The sequence below is a fragment of the Heliangelus exortis genome, chromosome 3 (genome assembly GCF_036169615.1).
Source record: "Heliangelus exortis chromosome 3, bHelExo1.hap1, whole genome shotgun sequence".
In the NCBI taxonomy this organism is placed as follows: domain Eukaryota; kingdom Metazoa; phylum Chordata; class Aves; order Apodiformes; family Trochilidae; genus Heliangelus; species Heliangelus exortis.
In genome coordinates, this window is record NC_092424.1 from 34,239,350 (window position 1) to 34,253,149 (window position 13,800).

A 13,800-nucleotide genomic window follows, 5' to 3' on the forward strand; every position below is an offset into this window, starting at 1 on the left:
TGCTGTCTTTTTCTCCCAGCTTGTGACAGGGTGAAGGCTATGGATAAATCTGTCTGGGCTGCTCTTTGCATGGTTTTGTGCTCTCTCATTTGACTTGCTGCCTTTGGAGGCAGTACACGTAGATGCCTGTATCATGCCCAGAGCTCTTCAGTATTCTTGCTCTTTCCTCCCCTACAGTGTTGTGAGACATTTCAAAAACATTTTACTTTTTTAAAGTTTTTTCTAATGACAGAGCAGAAACTTAATACTTTCTGTGCAGTGGAAAGGATGTGTCTGCCACTTGAAGCTGAATATGTAATGTTCACCTGAACAGGGCTCTGTTTCAGTGCTTCATTAATACTTTGAAGAAGTGATTTTTATTTTACAATGCAAAATCCTTAACACATACTAGACAAAACAAATGGTACTGCAATTGTCTTTGATGGCTAAGGCATTTTTTTCAGGCAGAATTGGAAATTGAAAGGGAACAAAAAAAGGATGTCTGGCTCTGGGATTCTTGATTATTTGAAGTGGCTGTTGTTTTACCTCTCCACCTCTTTCTCTTTCTGGAATTTAATAGAAATATATATCAAGGAATGCTTGCAGTTTCTTTGAATGTTTATCATCTAATACAAGTTTCAGAATATTCTGAACAATATTGAATAATATGGAACTGGATAATATGGATAATATGGCCATAATGGAAGTGACCTGTTTGGTGATCTACATTTTAAAAAACAAACAAACAAACAACAAACATTTACAGCCTTTATGTGTATGAAATCTGGGGTTTGTTTATAATTTTAGAGCACTATTTAGGAAAGAAGGGGGTTTACACTGCCAACCAGAGAAAACCCAGAACATTCTTTTCTTAGTATGTTGTGGGTAGTTGTTTTCAATAGCATTTCTGCCATTGGAAATAATTAAGAATATCAAATATGATTTAGCAAAAATGCCATGTAAGTGGTAAGTTGCAGTGATTTCCAAAAGAAATTTCAGATTTGATTTGCAGAAAATATATAGCTTAGCTTGTGATCAAAATATTCAGCAGTTTCTGAGGATGTCTATCAGCTTTTCTTTGTGTGTGATTTTTCAAACAAAGCAGTTAAATTTTATGTCTTACTTCACCATTTCTTCCTTTGTGCCACTCTGGTTATTTATATTAAATAGTCTTTGGAGACTGTTTCTCTCTGAACTTCCCTGCACACAGGGTACTTTAAAAGATGAGATATTGATTGCAGCTGAAGGTTTGGGTCCTAATAGAACACAATGAATCTATTGAACAGTTGTCATCTCTTAATTATTGCAGGACCTGTGTTGGAGAGTAGTATTACACTTTCATGGAAGTTACAATATTAACTGAGGCTTTTTTAAGATACTTTTCTTCACAGGTGTTGGTTTTACTTAAGAAATTAAAAGAAACCATCACTTATGCTTTATAGAAGAGCTATGTGCTTTTTTTTCACTGACCTTATTATAAAAGAGATTGAACAGTAAAGTAAAACTTTTCTGAGGTCTTATTAAAAAGAAGCAGCTAATAAAGCTCACTTTAGATAAGGTTGTTCAAATTATTCTTACTTTTTCTGCGTATTGCTGAGATTACTTTATAAATACCTGTTATATAAAAAGCATGTCCTTTTTAAATTCTGCCACCTACAGGAAGCTGTGCTGACAGGTAAATCATACAAGGAAATTTAATACCTTATTTTTCTCTCAACAGAAACTTATGAAGATTTTGAAACAAGAGTCATTGAAGTAAGTATTGCAAATCTCTTAAAGGACTTAAAATAATTCTGACAATTTTATATTGAGCTTGCAATTATTTCATCAGTCTTTGCTGAGTCAATTATATGGCAATAGCAATTAGTTTGGTGTTCTGTTTCAACTGCATGACATCATCTGTCATTCATTCGTTCAGGGCCTTATCTTCTCTTTTGAGCATGTAATATCTATTTCAAAGGTGGCTTCAAGTAACTCTGATGTTGCAAAAGCCTGCAGATAAACCTTTAATAACTCACAAACTACCATAATAGGGAACCTAGTGAGGTGTTAGGGTTATTTCTCAGACAAAACTGCTAGTAAGAAGTTACTGACTGTCACGAGGTCACCCCCTCAGCCTTTTCTTCTCCCAGCTGAACAAGCCAAGGGACCTCAGCTGCTCCTCTCAAGTCTTGTCCTCAAGACCTTTCACCATCTTGGTCGCCCTGCTCTGCACACACTTACATTGAAGAGCTCAAGATTGCACACAGTACTCAAAATGGGACTACAGCTTAGTGCAATGTGAAGTGGGACAATCACCTCCCTCAACTGACTGCCTAAATTATGTTTGATTCACCCCAGGACACAGATGGCCCTTTTGACTGCCAGGGGACACTGTTGACTCATATGCAGCTTCACATCAATGCAGCCCCCAAGATCTCTTTCTTTGGGGCTGCTCTCCAGCCTCTTAAACTCGATCTGTACATGAAACCAGGATTAGCCTGCCCCAGGTGCAGAATCCATCACTCCCTCTTGGTGAAATTTCACATGGTTGGTGATTGTGCAACTGCCTATTCTACCCAGATCTCTTTGTAAAGCCTCTCTGCCCTTGAGGGAGTCTGAAAACTTACTTGATGTACTCTTGACTCCTGCATCCAGATCATTTATAAAAACATTGAAGAGTGCTGGCCCTAAAATTGAGCCCCAGTTAATCCCACTGTTGTCTGGCCACCAGCCTGTTGAAATCTCTTTTACTGTAATTCTTGGAGCCTGACTCTTCAGCCAGTTCTCCCAACTTCTTATGGACATGTCTGGCTGTGTGGTGGACATTTTGTGCAGAAGGCTACTGTGAGAGACAGTATCAAAAGCTTTGCTAAAAATCCAAAAATATCCACATCTGCTGGCTTCCCATATACTGTTGGAACAGCTGTTTTTCCATCATGCAAATCCTTTTTGATTCCTCTGTCTGACAAAACTGGCAACATGCTCTTAATTAGCAGGATGCACTTGGAAACAAGTAATTCTGTATCAAGATTTTTCATTTTGGTCATAGTAAAATCTCATATTCATACGTTAGTCTCTTTGAGATAATATGAAGCTTCTTTGGTAGACCTTTCTTCACCTTTGCTGCCTGAGTAAATTTTTCTTGAATTAAGTTCTCAATTTATTTTTTTTTTTCATTTTTAATTTTATGTTCCAACACTTGCAGTGAGATGAGTATTTGTAGGGTCCCTTCTGTTATCTTGACAATGCTGTTTTATGCTTTGGATATGGTAACTTTTTACTTTAAAACTAAATTGCTATTTTAAGATCAGCTTTGGCTTTTTGGAGTTTTCAACAAAATGTGTGAAGTGGTACTGGTATTCACAAGAACAGATTAAAGTGAAGTTCATTTAATGAGGATTATCTTTTCCGTTGATGACTGTATTCACTCTAAATCTGAAGATAACACTTACCAAAGGATCTGACCTTCAGTGGCAGTTCATATTTAATGCTCTGTATGTCATGTATATCTACCCATACATGGATATAAACCTGCACAAATTAGTTCATTATCAATGTTTTTTTTCTGTTTTCTCAAGTATCTCTAGTAGACTCCCGACAGATTTGCCACTGGTGCTTAGAGATGACAGAAAAGAAGTTGTGAATTTGCACTTATTGTCACAGGTGTTTTGTTGTAATAATAAATGGATTGCATGCTTCTATGCCTCCCCAAAAGAGAGTCAAATTATAACTTTATATAAATATAAACTTTAACTGATATAATTTGATTTCTTCACATCTTTAAGAGAAGTGGCCGGTTACTTACTCTTTCAAATGAACCAGCTTCCTGTGTCAGACTCATGAGATGTGGGGCTGCAATTTGGTGCTTTCCCAGGGAGCTTTCCTCTTAAGGCCAATATTTGTAGGGTCCTGAGATTCTTGGCTTTGATCATTATTTTTCCATGATAGCCACGATTTGGGTTAGGTGGGCCTGTGTTCCGAGCAAAAGGAATCTCATGTCCATTCTGCAAACAGCAGAGTTCCAGGTATGGTTAGGGAGTGCCTGATCTCTCCAAATTATCTAAACTCACTCAAGGAAGACCAGAAAGTGGCAGATTGTACCAGCCTACTGTACCTGCTGTTGAAAAAAGAACAAACCTTAGGCCCGCTGCACTTGTGGGCACTAAAGCAAGAACAATATTGGCTGATGCTGATGTTGCAGCGTGGCTCAGGGAAGGAGGGATCTGCACCACTGCAGCAGTGGACTGGACACTGTGGGTTTTTACTCTGGTGTTGCGAAGACTGTTTGGAGCACTTCAGCTGTGTCTGTGTCAGAAGGAACATTGTAACAGGTTACTTGCATGGACACTGCTCATAAAAGGTGATTTTTTGTTAATGAGTGCTGCAGGTGGCATTGCTTTCAGTTAACTGAAAGAATATTTTGCAGAAAAGTGGCTGTTTTGTTACTTTGACACATTGCAACTGGCTGTCAGTTTGGATACTGCAATAGATACTTACTGCAGTTGGCCTTTCTGTGCTGCCAAAATTATTTACTGTCAAATTCGTTAGATTAAACAACAAAATAAGTTGCAATGCTACTGCGTGTTGTAGAAATCTGTTTTATGGCTTTATTATATCTGGATAATAAAAAGCTTTTAGAAGCAGGCTGGGGCTCTACTGTCATATGAGATTGCCCCAGATGTGAGCTGAGAAAGAGGAGTGTTTTTTGCAGCAAAATAGCAGCAGTAAAAACTTCTGTATTCAAATCCAGCAGGGAGCCCAAGATAACTTGAGTCCTACAATTTCCTGATAACAATAATGAGTTTTGAAATAAACATCTTTTTTAGCATTCATTTTTAAAAAATAGGTGGCATGTATGATGCTATTTCTGTATGTCTTTTCCATTATCTTTATCTTCACAACAGTACAGGAGATCAAAGTAATATTCACTGGAAAATTATAGTTTGCAGCAAGAAATGGAAAGCCACTTTAAAAGAAGGCATTATGAGTATACGAAAGCCCTTTTAGTTGTGATTATGCTACCAAAAAGACTCTGCTCCCTCCGTAAAAGTGAGAAAAAGCTTATTGAAGTATTTTCTTATAACATAGAAAGAGAAAAGCTAACTTGATTTTTCCCTGTTTGTAAAATAGAGTACAGGTAAGGTTAAATTTTTATGTAAACTGGAGCTTAAGTTGACATACAACAAAAAAAGCTTTCAGGAGTGAGTGTGAAGGAACACCATCAGGGACTGGATATTTGTTTTGGTTTTGGCTTTCCTATAGGTTATTGTGTTACTTAGGGTACTTGGGCCACCTGTTTCTTTGCCTCCCAACAGGAAGCCATGTTTCCTGTTTTGCTCATGTAATATGCATAAGAGAAAATTCTCTGACTAAAACACAGTAATAATTACTCCTGTTTAAGATAACATAATAATAGTGGTAATTAAAATTACAGCTGGTGTTGACATATGCCATTCTTATTTTAACTGGAAGGCTTATTTCATCTATCATCCACCCTCAGATGAAATTTTCTTTTTTTTTCCTCCAAAATCAGGTCTGGGCTACTTCTTTTACTATGTTACAGTGCTGGACGCAATATTCCAGATGTGTCCTCACCAGGGCAGAGTAGAGGGGGAGGAGAGCCTCTCTCGACCTACTAACCACCCCCCTTCTAATGCACCCCAGGATGCCATTGGCATTCCTGGCCACACTGTTGGCTCATGGCCATCCTTCCCTCCACCAGCATCCCAAGGTCCCTTTCCCCTATGCTGCTCTCCAACAGCTCAGTCCCCAGCCTATACTGGTACCTGGGGTTGTTCTTTCCCGAAGTCTTTTGGGGTAAGCTGACATTCATACCACCTTCCTTGGAAGTTTTTTCTGTACCATTGCTATGATTTAAGGGGTTCTGGGAAAACTGCCAGACAATTAGTATGCAAGGCTGAAAGCTGCAGGTGGAAGTGGCTGTAAAATAACCTTTAGACCTTCCTGGCCATCATGTGTACCCTCACTTCAGTCTAATGGAGTTGCTTCTGGCATATATCATGCCTTATCTGTGAACTCTGTGTTACCCAAAATCTGAGCAGGAGTGAACAGTCACTATTCCCTAGCTGGTAAAGATTAGCAGAAGCTGAATGTCTCAAGGTTTATGTTCTTGGGTTGAATGTCACCTGTACTTACTTAGCCATGGGAGTGCAACCCTTGGCAGAAATCAGTGGGGCAGTAGGCAAGGTTGATTGGTTTGTTGGGAACTCTCGTTCTGTTCTGGGACTGTTCAGAGATGGTAACACTAGAGAGAACTGACTTGCCATTGAGAACTGACGTGCTTTAGGAAGAGGAGCTTTGTGTTTACATGTGGAAAGCAGGTGTTAAGTCAGGAAGACAAATGTTTGTTGGGTCCAAGTGATGTGAAGGATCTTAAGTTTTTCTAAATTTATTGTTACAAAAGTGCATGCAACTAGAGTTATCTGTAGGGAATATGAACACAGAAAAGTAATATAACATTCTACAGTCAGTTGTTCCACATCCAGTAAACAAAAATAAGTTGTTAGATGCAGCAGGGGGCTGTTAAGAGAATGTAAGGTCACAGTTACAACTTCCCACAAAGCAGCAAAAAACCCCATGAGTACATGTTTGGTTTTAGACATGAATTAATCTTGGTAGACTTGCTTCTTGTGACAAAAAAAATATTCATTATTACACAATAGAAAACCTTTGTTTCTTTTTATAAGTCATTGGAAATTGTTTTCTAGCTATTGTTTTTTGCAAAGGGTGCGATAAGAAAGGCTTGGGGAAAGGAAAAGCTGCATGAAATTACAGTGTCTGAGATCCATTGTTTGACATCCTTGACTGCAAAATTATATGATGTACAGAGTAGTGTCTGAGTAATAATTTAGTTCAAATGAGATGTTGGCTTAAAAGTACTTCTAGGGTATTGGACTGCTAGGTTTTGCTTTTAGTACTACAGGGTATTTTCTGTTTCCAGGATGATACTGACAGTGTCTTTAGACAGACTGAAAATTTCAGACAGTTTTTTAAGGTAGTTCCTGAAATACACTGTCACAGGAAAGAATGAGAGGTCAGAGCTGTGCACTAGAGTTTATTTCTGATGTTCTTGGAGTTGTCAAGGGGTTTGCCCTGACGTTAGAGTTGCCAACTTCCACTGGTTCTGTTGACTAAAAAATTGTCTGTTTTATCTTGCACCTGTCAGACTGTGTGGAAAAAATAATTGGCATTTAAAACATTCAGAAGCTTCTAAGTGAATTGTAATTCAGCATGATTATAGATCATCATTTGAAAAGTAGACAAAGCCATTTCAGATGTGGTGTGGCTTTTGGCTTGCATTATTGTGGGGTTGACCTGAAGGATCTGTACTCAGATGTGAGCTGTAGTATGAAGCCACCTTTAGGCACATGCTGTGTCTGCGGGGCATTTGAGTTATGTTTTTTTCCCAGTGAATTATGAAAGAGAGTTTTACACATGTGGCAGGAAAACTTTCAGCACTAAACATTGTTTAGTCAATAGTTTCTCTGCAGATTGGGTTTATTACTAATTTGGATGAGAACTGCACTTGATGTTTATCCCAGAGTCGTGATGAGTCAGCCTGTATGAAAAACACCTAAATAGCTGATCAAAAACTTTAATCTGTTTTGCTGAGTGAGGGGTAGAGGATTTCCTATATTGCCACTTGGATGTACTGTGAGCAGGATGGCTGGTTCTAAGCTTCCTGCTTCTCAGAGGATATAGCTACTGAATCAAATCTTTCAGGAGAGAAGTACTTTGTTTATTCTACTGATGGCCAAGAGAGACTGTGAGGTTATGTGACTAAAGGTCTCTCCAGAGCACCCCACAAACTTAGGGGTGATTACTGCCAAGAAGTAGGGGACATGTTATGGAATGCAGGGGATTCAAAGGGATGCAAGGATACCAACCTAGTTGGTCACACTCATTGGTGGGCTATCAGAAAGCCACAGGCAAACCAGTACTTTGAAAGAGGTGAGGATGCAAATCTGAAGGTCCAGGATGTTGGAGGAGTGTCATTGGAACTGTTCAAACTGCTGAAACAATGTGTAGAGGAAGGACCTGGGGGAGGAATGAAGAACAAAGACAGAAAGGAGGAGAATAAAAGGGACTGGCTGTATTTAAGATGTTGCAGTCGGTATGCTTGGCTGACTGAGCCCTGTACCTAATAACCACAGGCTACCTTGTTATTAAATCCTTTCATTATTATCTCTCTGTCCAGTCCCACTGTTTTGTGTGTGAGGTCTGCAGGGATTAAGTGCAAGGGAATTGTCATGGACTAGGCTCCTCTGGCCAAGTGGGACAAGTCCCAGGCCTGGAACTGCAGGAGGTTGTGTCCACTCCTGACATACCAAAACACCTTGGTGCTTGTGGACCTAGGAGCATGGAACTACAGCTTCCTCTCCTGCTAGGCTACTGAATTTGGCTCTCCCTAGCACTGACATTAAACATCAGTATGGACTGATCAATTCACTAACTTGATTGCATGATAATCATACCAGAAGACAGAATATTTTGCTTGCTTTTGAGGCACAGGCCTTGCCAGTGTCCACCATTTGCACACTTGTAGAGAAACCAGATGACACCCTTGTCACTTGTCAGCAATACTAGTGCCCTCTAGCTAGCTTGTGCAATTTCTGGATTTTAGGTATCATAAACTGAAGTCACAACTGGGAGATGTTCTGTCATGCTGGTGCAAATCTGCTTTGCCCTTGGTGCTTTTCACAGAGAAGAGAAGGCTGATACAGACATGCTAGCTAACACGGGCTTAATTTTTATTTACAAGTTTATTTCTCAATTCTTTTGAGTTACTGGCTTCACAAACTTTTTAGCTATGTCACTGCACCTCTCTAGGCTCACATGTGTGCAAGTGCTTTTCTTTCACCACCACACCCTGCTCTCATTTTATTTTGTCCCACCTTGTATTATGTACCACATGTATGTGTGACCAGCAGTCCTAATGCCATGAGGGCTGCATTAACAGCAGCAAAAGAAAAGCAGTGTCAAAAGTGTGGCCCAGAGGTAGCAGATTCCTAAAAATCATGACTAGAATATTATGTCTAGAAAGGAGATAAGGGCAGTCATTTTGACCTGTCATTTGTTCTGCTTTTACAAGAAAAAAGTCTCTTAGGGAAGAGTCTTTTAGGGAAGCATTGTGTTCCTACCTTTTTCCAACAGAGTGCAACAGCTGCTAAGTACTTGAAATCACAGTAACCCCTACCAGCCTGTCTCTGACTGTAGCCCATTTCCAGACTTTCAACTCCACCTTTTGAAACTGTTTCTCGCCATTTACCCTCTGAATAAATGTTTGAGGTGGTTTTGGTTTGTATTTGAGAGACACTGTTCTTCCTTCAGCTCTTGAAAGAAAGCTGGAGTTGCATTAATCACCACGAGATAATGGATACAGGGAGTCAATCAATTTGAGGTACACTGATTAAGGTTGAGCACAGATCTGTTTTCAAATTTTAAAAAATTGGCTTTAAATCTGGCTTGAGTGGCAATCTGGGAAAAAGAGGTAATTGTGTCTTAGTTTCAGTCACTTTTTTTGAGGTCGTGCTGTTTTAAAAATGGCACGCTGTTGATTTTGCATTAATTAATTCCAGTGTGGTTTAATGATAAGCTTTCAGCTGCATGCTTCATTTCCATGATGGAAGGGAATGGATGCTGAGTGCGCTCCAGAAGAGCTCTGCTTCCTTTGATGTAAAAAGGCACGAGGCTGTGGCAGGGAGAATCTAAGGACAATGTTGTTCCAGGAGTCATGGCTGCTTGTGCACATTATCAAGCTTGAAAGGCCTTCAGAGCATTTCAGGAGAGATGAAATAGCACTGATTGTGATGGGTGACTGAACACATTTTCCTTCAGAGCTGCTCAGAAACAGCTGAGAAGTGCAGTTTTAGGAAGGCTTCTGGAGCAGCTCATTGCATGTGTCTTTATTGCCACCTTCTGGAGAGGGAAAAGAATAACTTTCGAGTAGATTTTTACAAACATCTCGACCTTTCTTTTTGATAAGTTGCGTGCCAACTTTTCTTTCTACAAGTACTTATTCAGATGGGCAGTGAAAGATGCAAAACAATGTGCAAAGGAAAAGTATTGTACTCTTGATGCTCCTGGAGACATCTGTTTACTTCACTCTCTTTCATCATTATTTTGTAATTTCTGGAAATAACCTATTGCCACGGGCGCTTTCATCTTAGGGGTCTTGATTTTTTAGCTTGTTCTTGTAAGCAAGCAGTAAGATTGCAGAAAAAAAATAGCTTGGTATAAGCAATTTGCAAAGCTGATATTTCTTTGAAGTGCTCTCTAGAATATATGAGCACCTTGAATTTAACAACATCTTTATTTTAATGAAAGCAAGGTGGAATCTTTCAGATGCACTCGTTCCTAATCCATACCTAGTTATGTCAGTGGACATTTTTTTTAAAATTTTTTGTTAGTTTTTTTTCCTGGTTTATGGGGTTTTTTGTGAATTTCAGTAAGAATGTTAAAGCCATGACCAATTTCAGATGTATAACATTGCAAACAGACTAGCTTACTGAAGAATAACATATAGGGAAAAGGGGAGAGCACTACTTAACTCATGTATTAATACTGCATGTTTCATTTAGCTGTTATAATAATTTATGGAAATTGTATTGAGGTTTCAAGAAATCAGACCGTGATTCATTTGAGAAGAAGTGGAGAAATGAGCCATGAAGTAATTTGTACCTTTCGACTGGTAATTCTGAGACACAGTTAAGCAATATCCAGTATGTTATTTTTATCCAATATTTAATTTATAACTTTTATAATGTGTCTGTATTATATACAGTACATAAGCTATATATAAAATATGTGTAGTCATTTAAATAAACATGTAATTTAATATAGGAGCAAAACAAAGAAGATAGAACAGAAGCTAGATGGACAGAGGGTCTCAAAAGATATATTAGGCTATATAAGGTGAGAGGCTATGCCTCTCACCTATAGTTATATAAAGGAGTCTGTAGCACAGGCAGAAGCAAATTTAGATTTCCAGGAAACTAACCATAACCACCTGTCACCCCAGTTGTTGTTGTTTCCCCCTACTTCAAGCTAAATAGATTTCTTGTATCACTGCTTGAATTTCTTGCAGAATTTCTGTAAACATTTCTAGTTCCAGGAATGAGATACCATTTTCTTCTTCCCCTTTCTTAAATGAAGCCTTCCCTTTAGCAGCTGTCATGTTAGTAATGAGTCTGCCTTTTGCAGTCTGCAAGTAGATTTTAATCCTGAGCTTCAATCCATGTAAATCAACAACATGCTTTGAGCAATTCCAGGCAGTGCTTCTAAAATATGTTAAAACAAGAATGGGACAGTGAGTTACTAATTTTTTTTCCATTTTCTTTTCTCATGATTGAAATCATACATAAAGCTAGCAGCAGTCGAGTAGTATCTGTTGTGCAGCCAAACACAACAAAGAGGATGTTTTATTGAAACTGTACCAAGGTAACTTCTTCCATAACTGAGTGTAGATTTTTAGTAGCCTTTACGTATTTAATGACTTGAATCCAATGTCCTACTGCAGATGATACCCACTGGCAAAGCCAGTATATATATTGTAAGGTTTCAATCACAGACCTCTTAATTCCTTTTTGGTAAACTGATTTTCTTTTTTAAAAAAATACAGTTGGACTGTGCCATAACAAGATGCTTTATGTTTGGTTTTTCCTTCAGGTGAAAAATGTGTTTTGTATGAAGGCAAAGGAAGGCAGAAAAAAATCAATACGTGCTTTAGTGGCTGTTGGAAATGGTAAAGGAGCTGCAGGTATGTGAATTTTACTGTATGTGAAAGATACCAAATCAATCACTTTTTGTTATGGAACTTTGGGAGGTATGGTGATTTAAGTGGTCTTTTTATACATTAAAAATAATTTAAAATTCACCCTTTATTTCACTTGACAGTATTTGATTATTTGTAAGAATTATGAGTTTCCTCTGTAATAGTAAGATTTATAATCAAATTATGTATATATTCATTGGGACACTTTGTTTTGTGGAAGAAGAAATATGGGGAAAGTAGTAATAAGTTAATAGTTTTGGAGCATATGGGATCCAGCAATAAAAATTATTATTTTTTTAACTCTAGAGTGATAGATTTAACCCCTGGTAGATCCAACCAGAAGGGGTCACTTATGCTTTCATGTACACACTGTTTCTTTTTACTGTACTATTCAAATTTAAAAAACAAATGAAAACCTGAAGTTATTCAGCCATGCATATCTGCATTTGTTTCACCTAGCCTTTGGCACCTAGCTGCAAAGAAAAGAATCTGCAAAAGGTGCATGGAATTGCAGGTGAGCTGACATGCCCCAGGGAGTAAACATCCCCTTATGCTAGAATAAAAAGTTCCAGCAAAAAAGTTGGAACAAAACTCAGCTGAGTGTGCTCTTTACAGAGGTGCTTCTGTTTGACTAAAATGAACCTGGGCTTCCATGGTTAGTAGAGCAGATATAGAGTCTATTGTTTTTTTCTGGTTTTGGAAAGCACTTTTATGTCAGTGAGGTTTTGGGGTTTTTATTTTCATTTGCTCTTACAGCTGTGACCACTTTGCAAAGAGCAGCATGAGTGGTTGTGCATTTTTCTAGGTTATTTTCTAGCTAGAGTTAGTATTTCTGTGTAGAATTAGTATAAGTCTGGCTAATTTTTTTTCTTTTTTCTTAAAAGTCTCAGCATAGTGTGTTGGAAGTATTACTGCTTTTATTTTTTAAAGGCTTGCTTACTGATAGTCCCAGCTTTCATCAAGATTCTGAAATTCTTGATGAATTTGTCAAATCAGAAGACCTTAAATTTCCTTCTGGTTCAGCCTCTAAGAAGCTTTTTTATTTTATTGAAGCTAATCATTACTACTTTATGGGCTTCCTACAAATACTATATATATGCTTTTAGGGAATAATAGAATATTCGGGGTCCTTTGAGTCCAATTTCATAGTAACTTCAGTGATCTGTGGCTTTTTCCATTATAATTCTTTATAACAGTCTCTTCAGCAAGCAATTTGAAGTCTGACCACAGAAATCCTGTCTACCACATACATAGAACGAGTCAAAATAAACATAAGATTATGAAGTAATGAAGTATCTTATAATAAGTGCTGTGAAAATAGACCTTTTTCCTTTTCTTTCTCAGCAAAGACTGGAGAAAGAATACTTTCTGGTGTACAGAGAATAGGTGCATGTGAATGCATCCTGATGCGTTTGCAGTACCTCTCAGGTAAAAGGAAAGGGAAATCCCCTGCTGCTTCCATTCAGGAGAGCAAAGAGGTACCCAGGGGAAGCAGCCAGGTGTGATTTGAACCAGCCATTGGATCCACTTCTTTTGGAAAAATCAGCTTTGCAAGAGGACTGCTGCCAGGTCTCCCCATGTTTACGAGACATTTCACTTGTTTGCATGATAATTTCCTTTTAGCTTTAGTAACACTTGGCCACTTTTTTTCCCCAGTGGTTGGTGCAAAGCAGCACTGGGACAGCAGAGCACCCCCAGAGAGGTGACAGTGTACTCCCTCCCCACCCGTGGTCCCTCAAAACTCCCAAGGGCAGCTCCAGAGCTGTCTCCGTTTTCTCCCGAGTACACAGCCAATTTCAGCCACCAATTCAGGCATTCAGTTTAGTTGTGATTTCCTTGTAACAGAACTCTTAAGCACAATTACATATGCAGAGTAGTGATGACTGAGCTGTCTCTAGATAGTAGTGTTGGCCAGTGGGTCTAATCCCACTGGTTTTTGAATTAGGCTTTTGGATAGAGCACAGACCCCAGCTGGCACAACAGAAACATCAAAAGAACAAAAAAGCTAGATCTGCTGATTTCAGGTAAAATCATTTTAATTCATT

At 38.5% G+C, this 13,800-nt stretch overlaps 1 protein-coding gene across 1 annotated transcript in view; it reads left to right on the forward strand.

The window, feature by feature from the left end:
• Window positions 1–13,800, forward strand: part of MRPS5 (mitochondrial ribosomal protein S5) — a 47,013-nt gene that overhangs the window by 20,577 nt on the left and 12,636 nt on the right. The window contains exons 5-6 of the mRNA XM_071740064.1: window positions 1,700–1,734; window positions 11,650–11,740. Coding sequence (XP_071596165.1) covers window positions 1,700–1,734; window positions 11,650–11,740 — 126 coding nt within the window. The remainder of the gene's footprint in view (window positions 1–1,699; window positions 1,735–11,649; window positions 11,741–13,800) is intronic.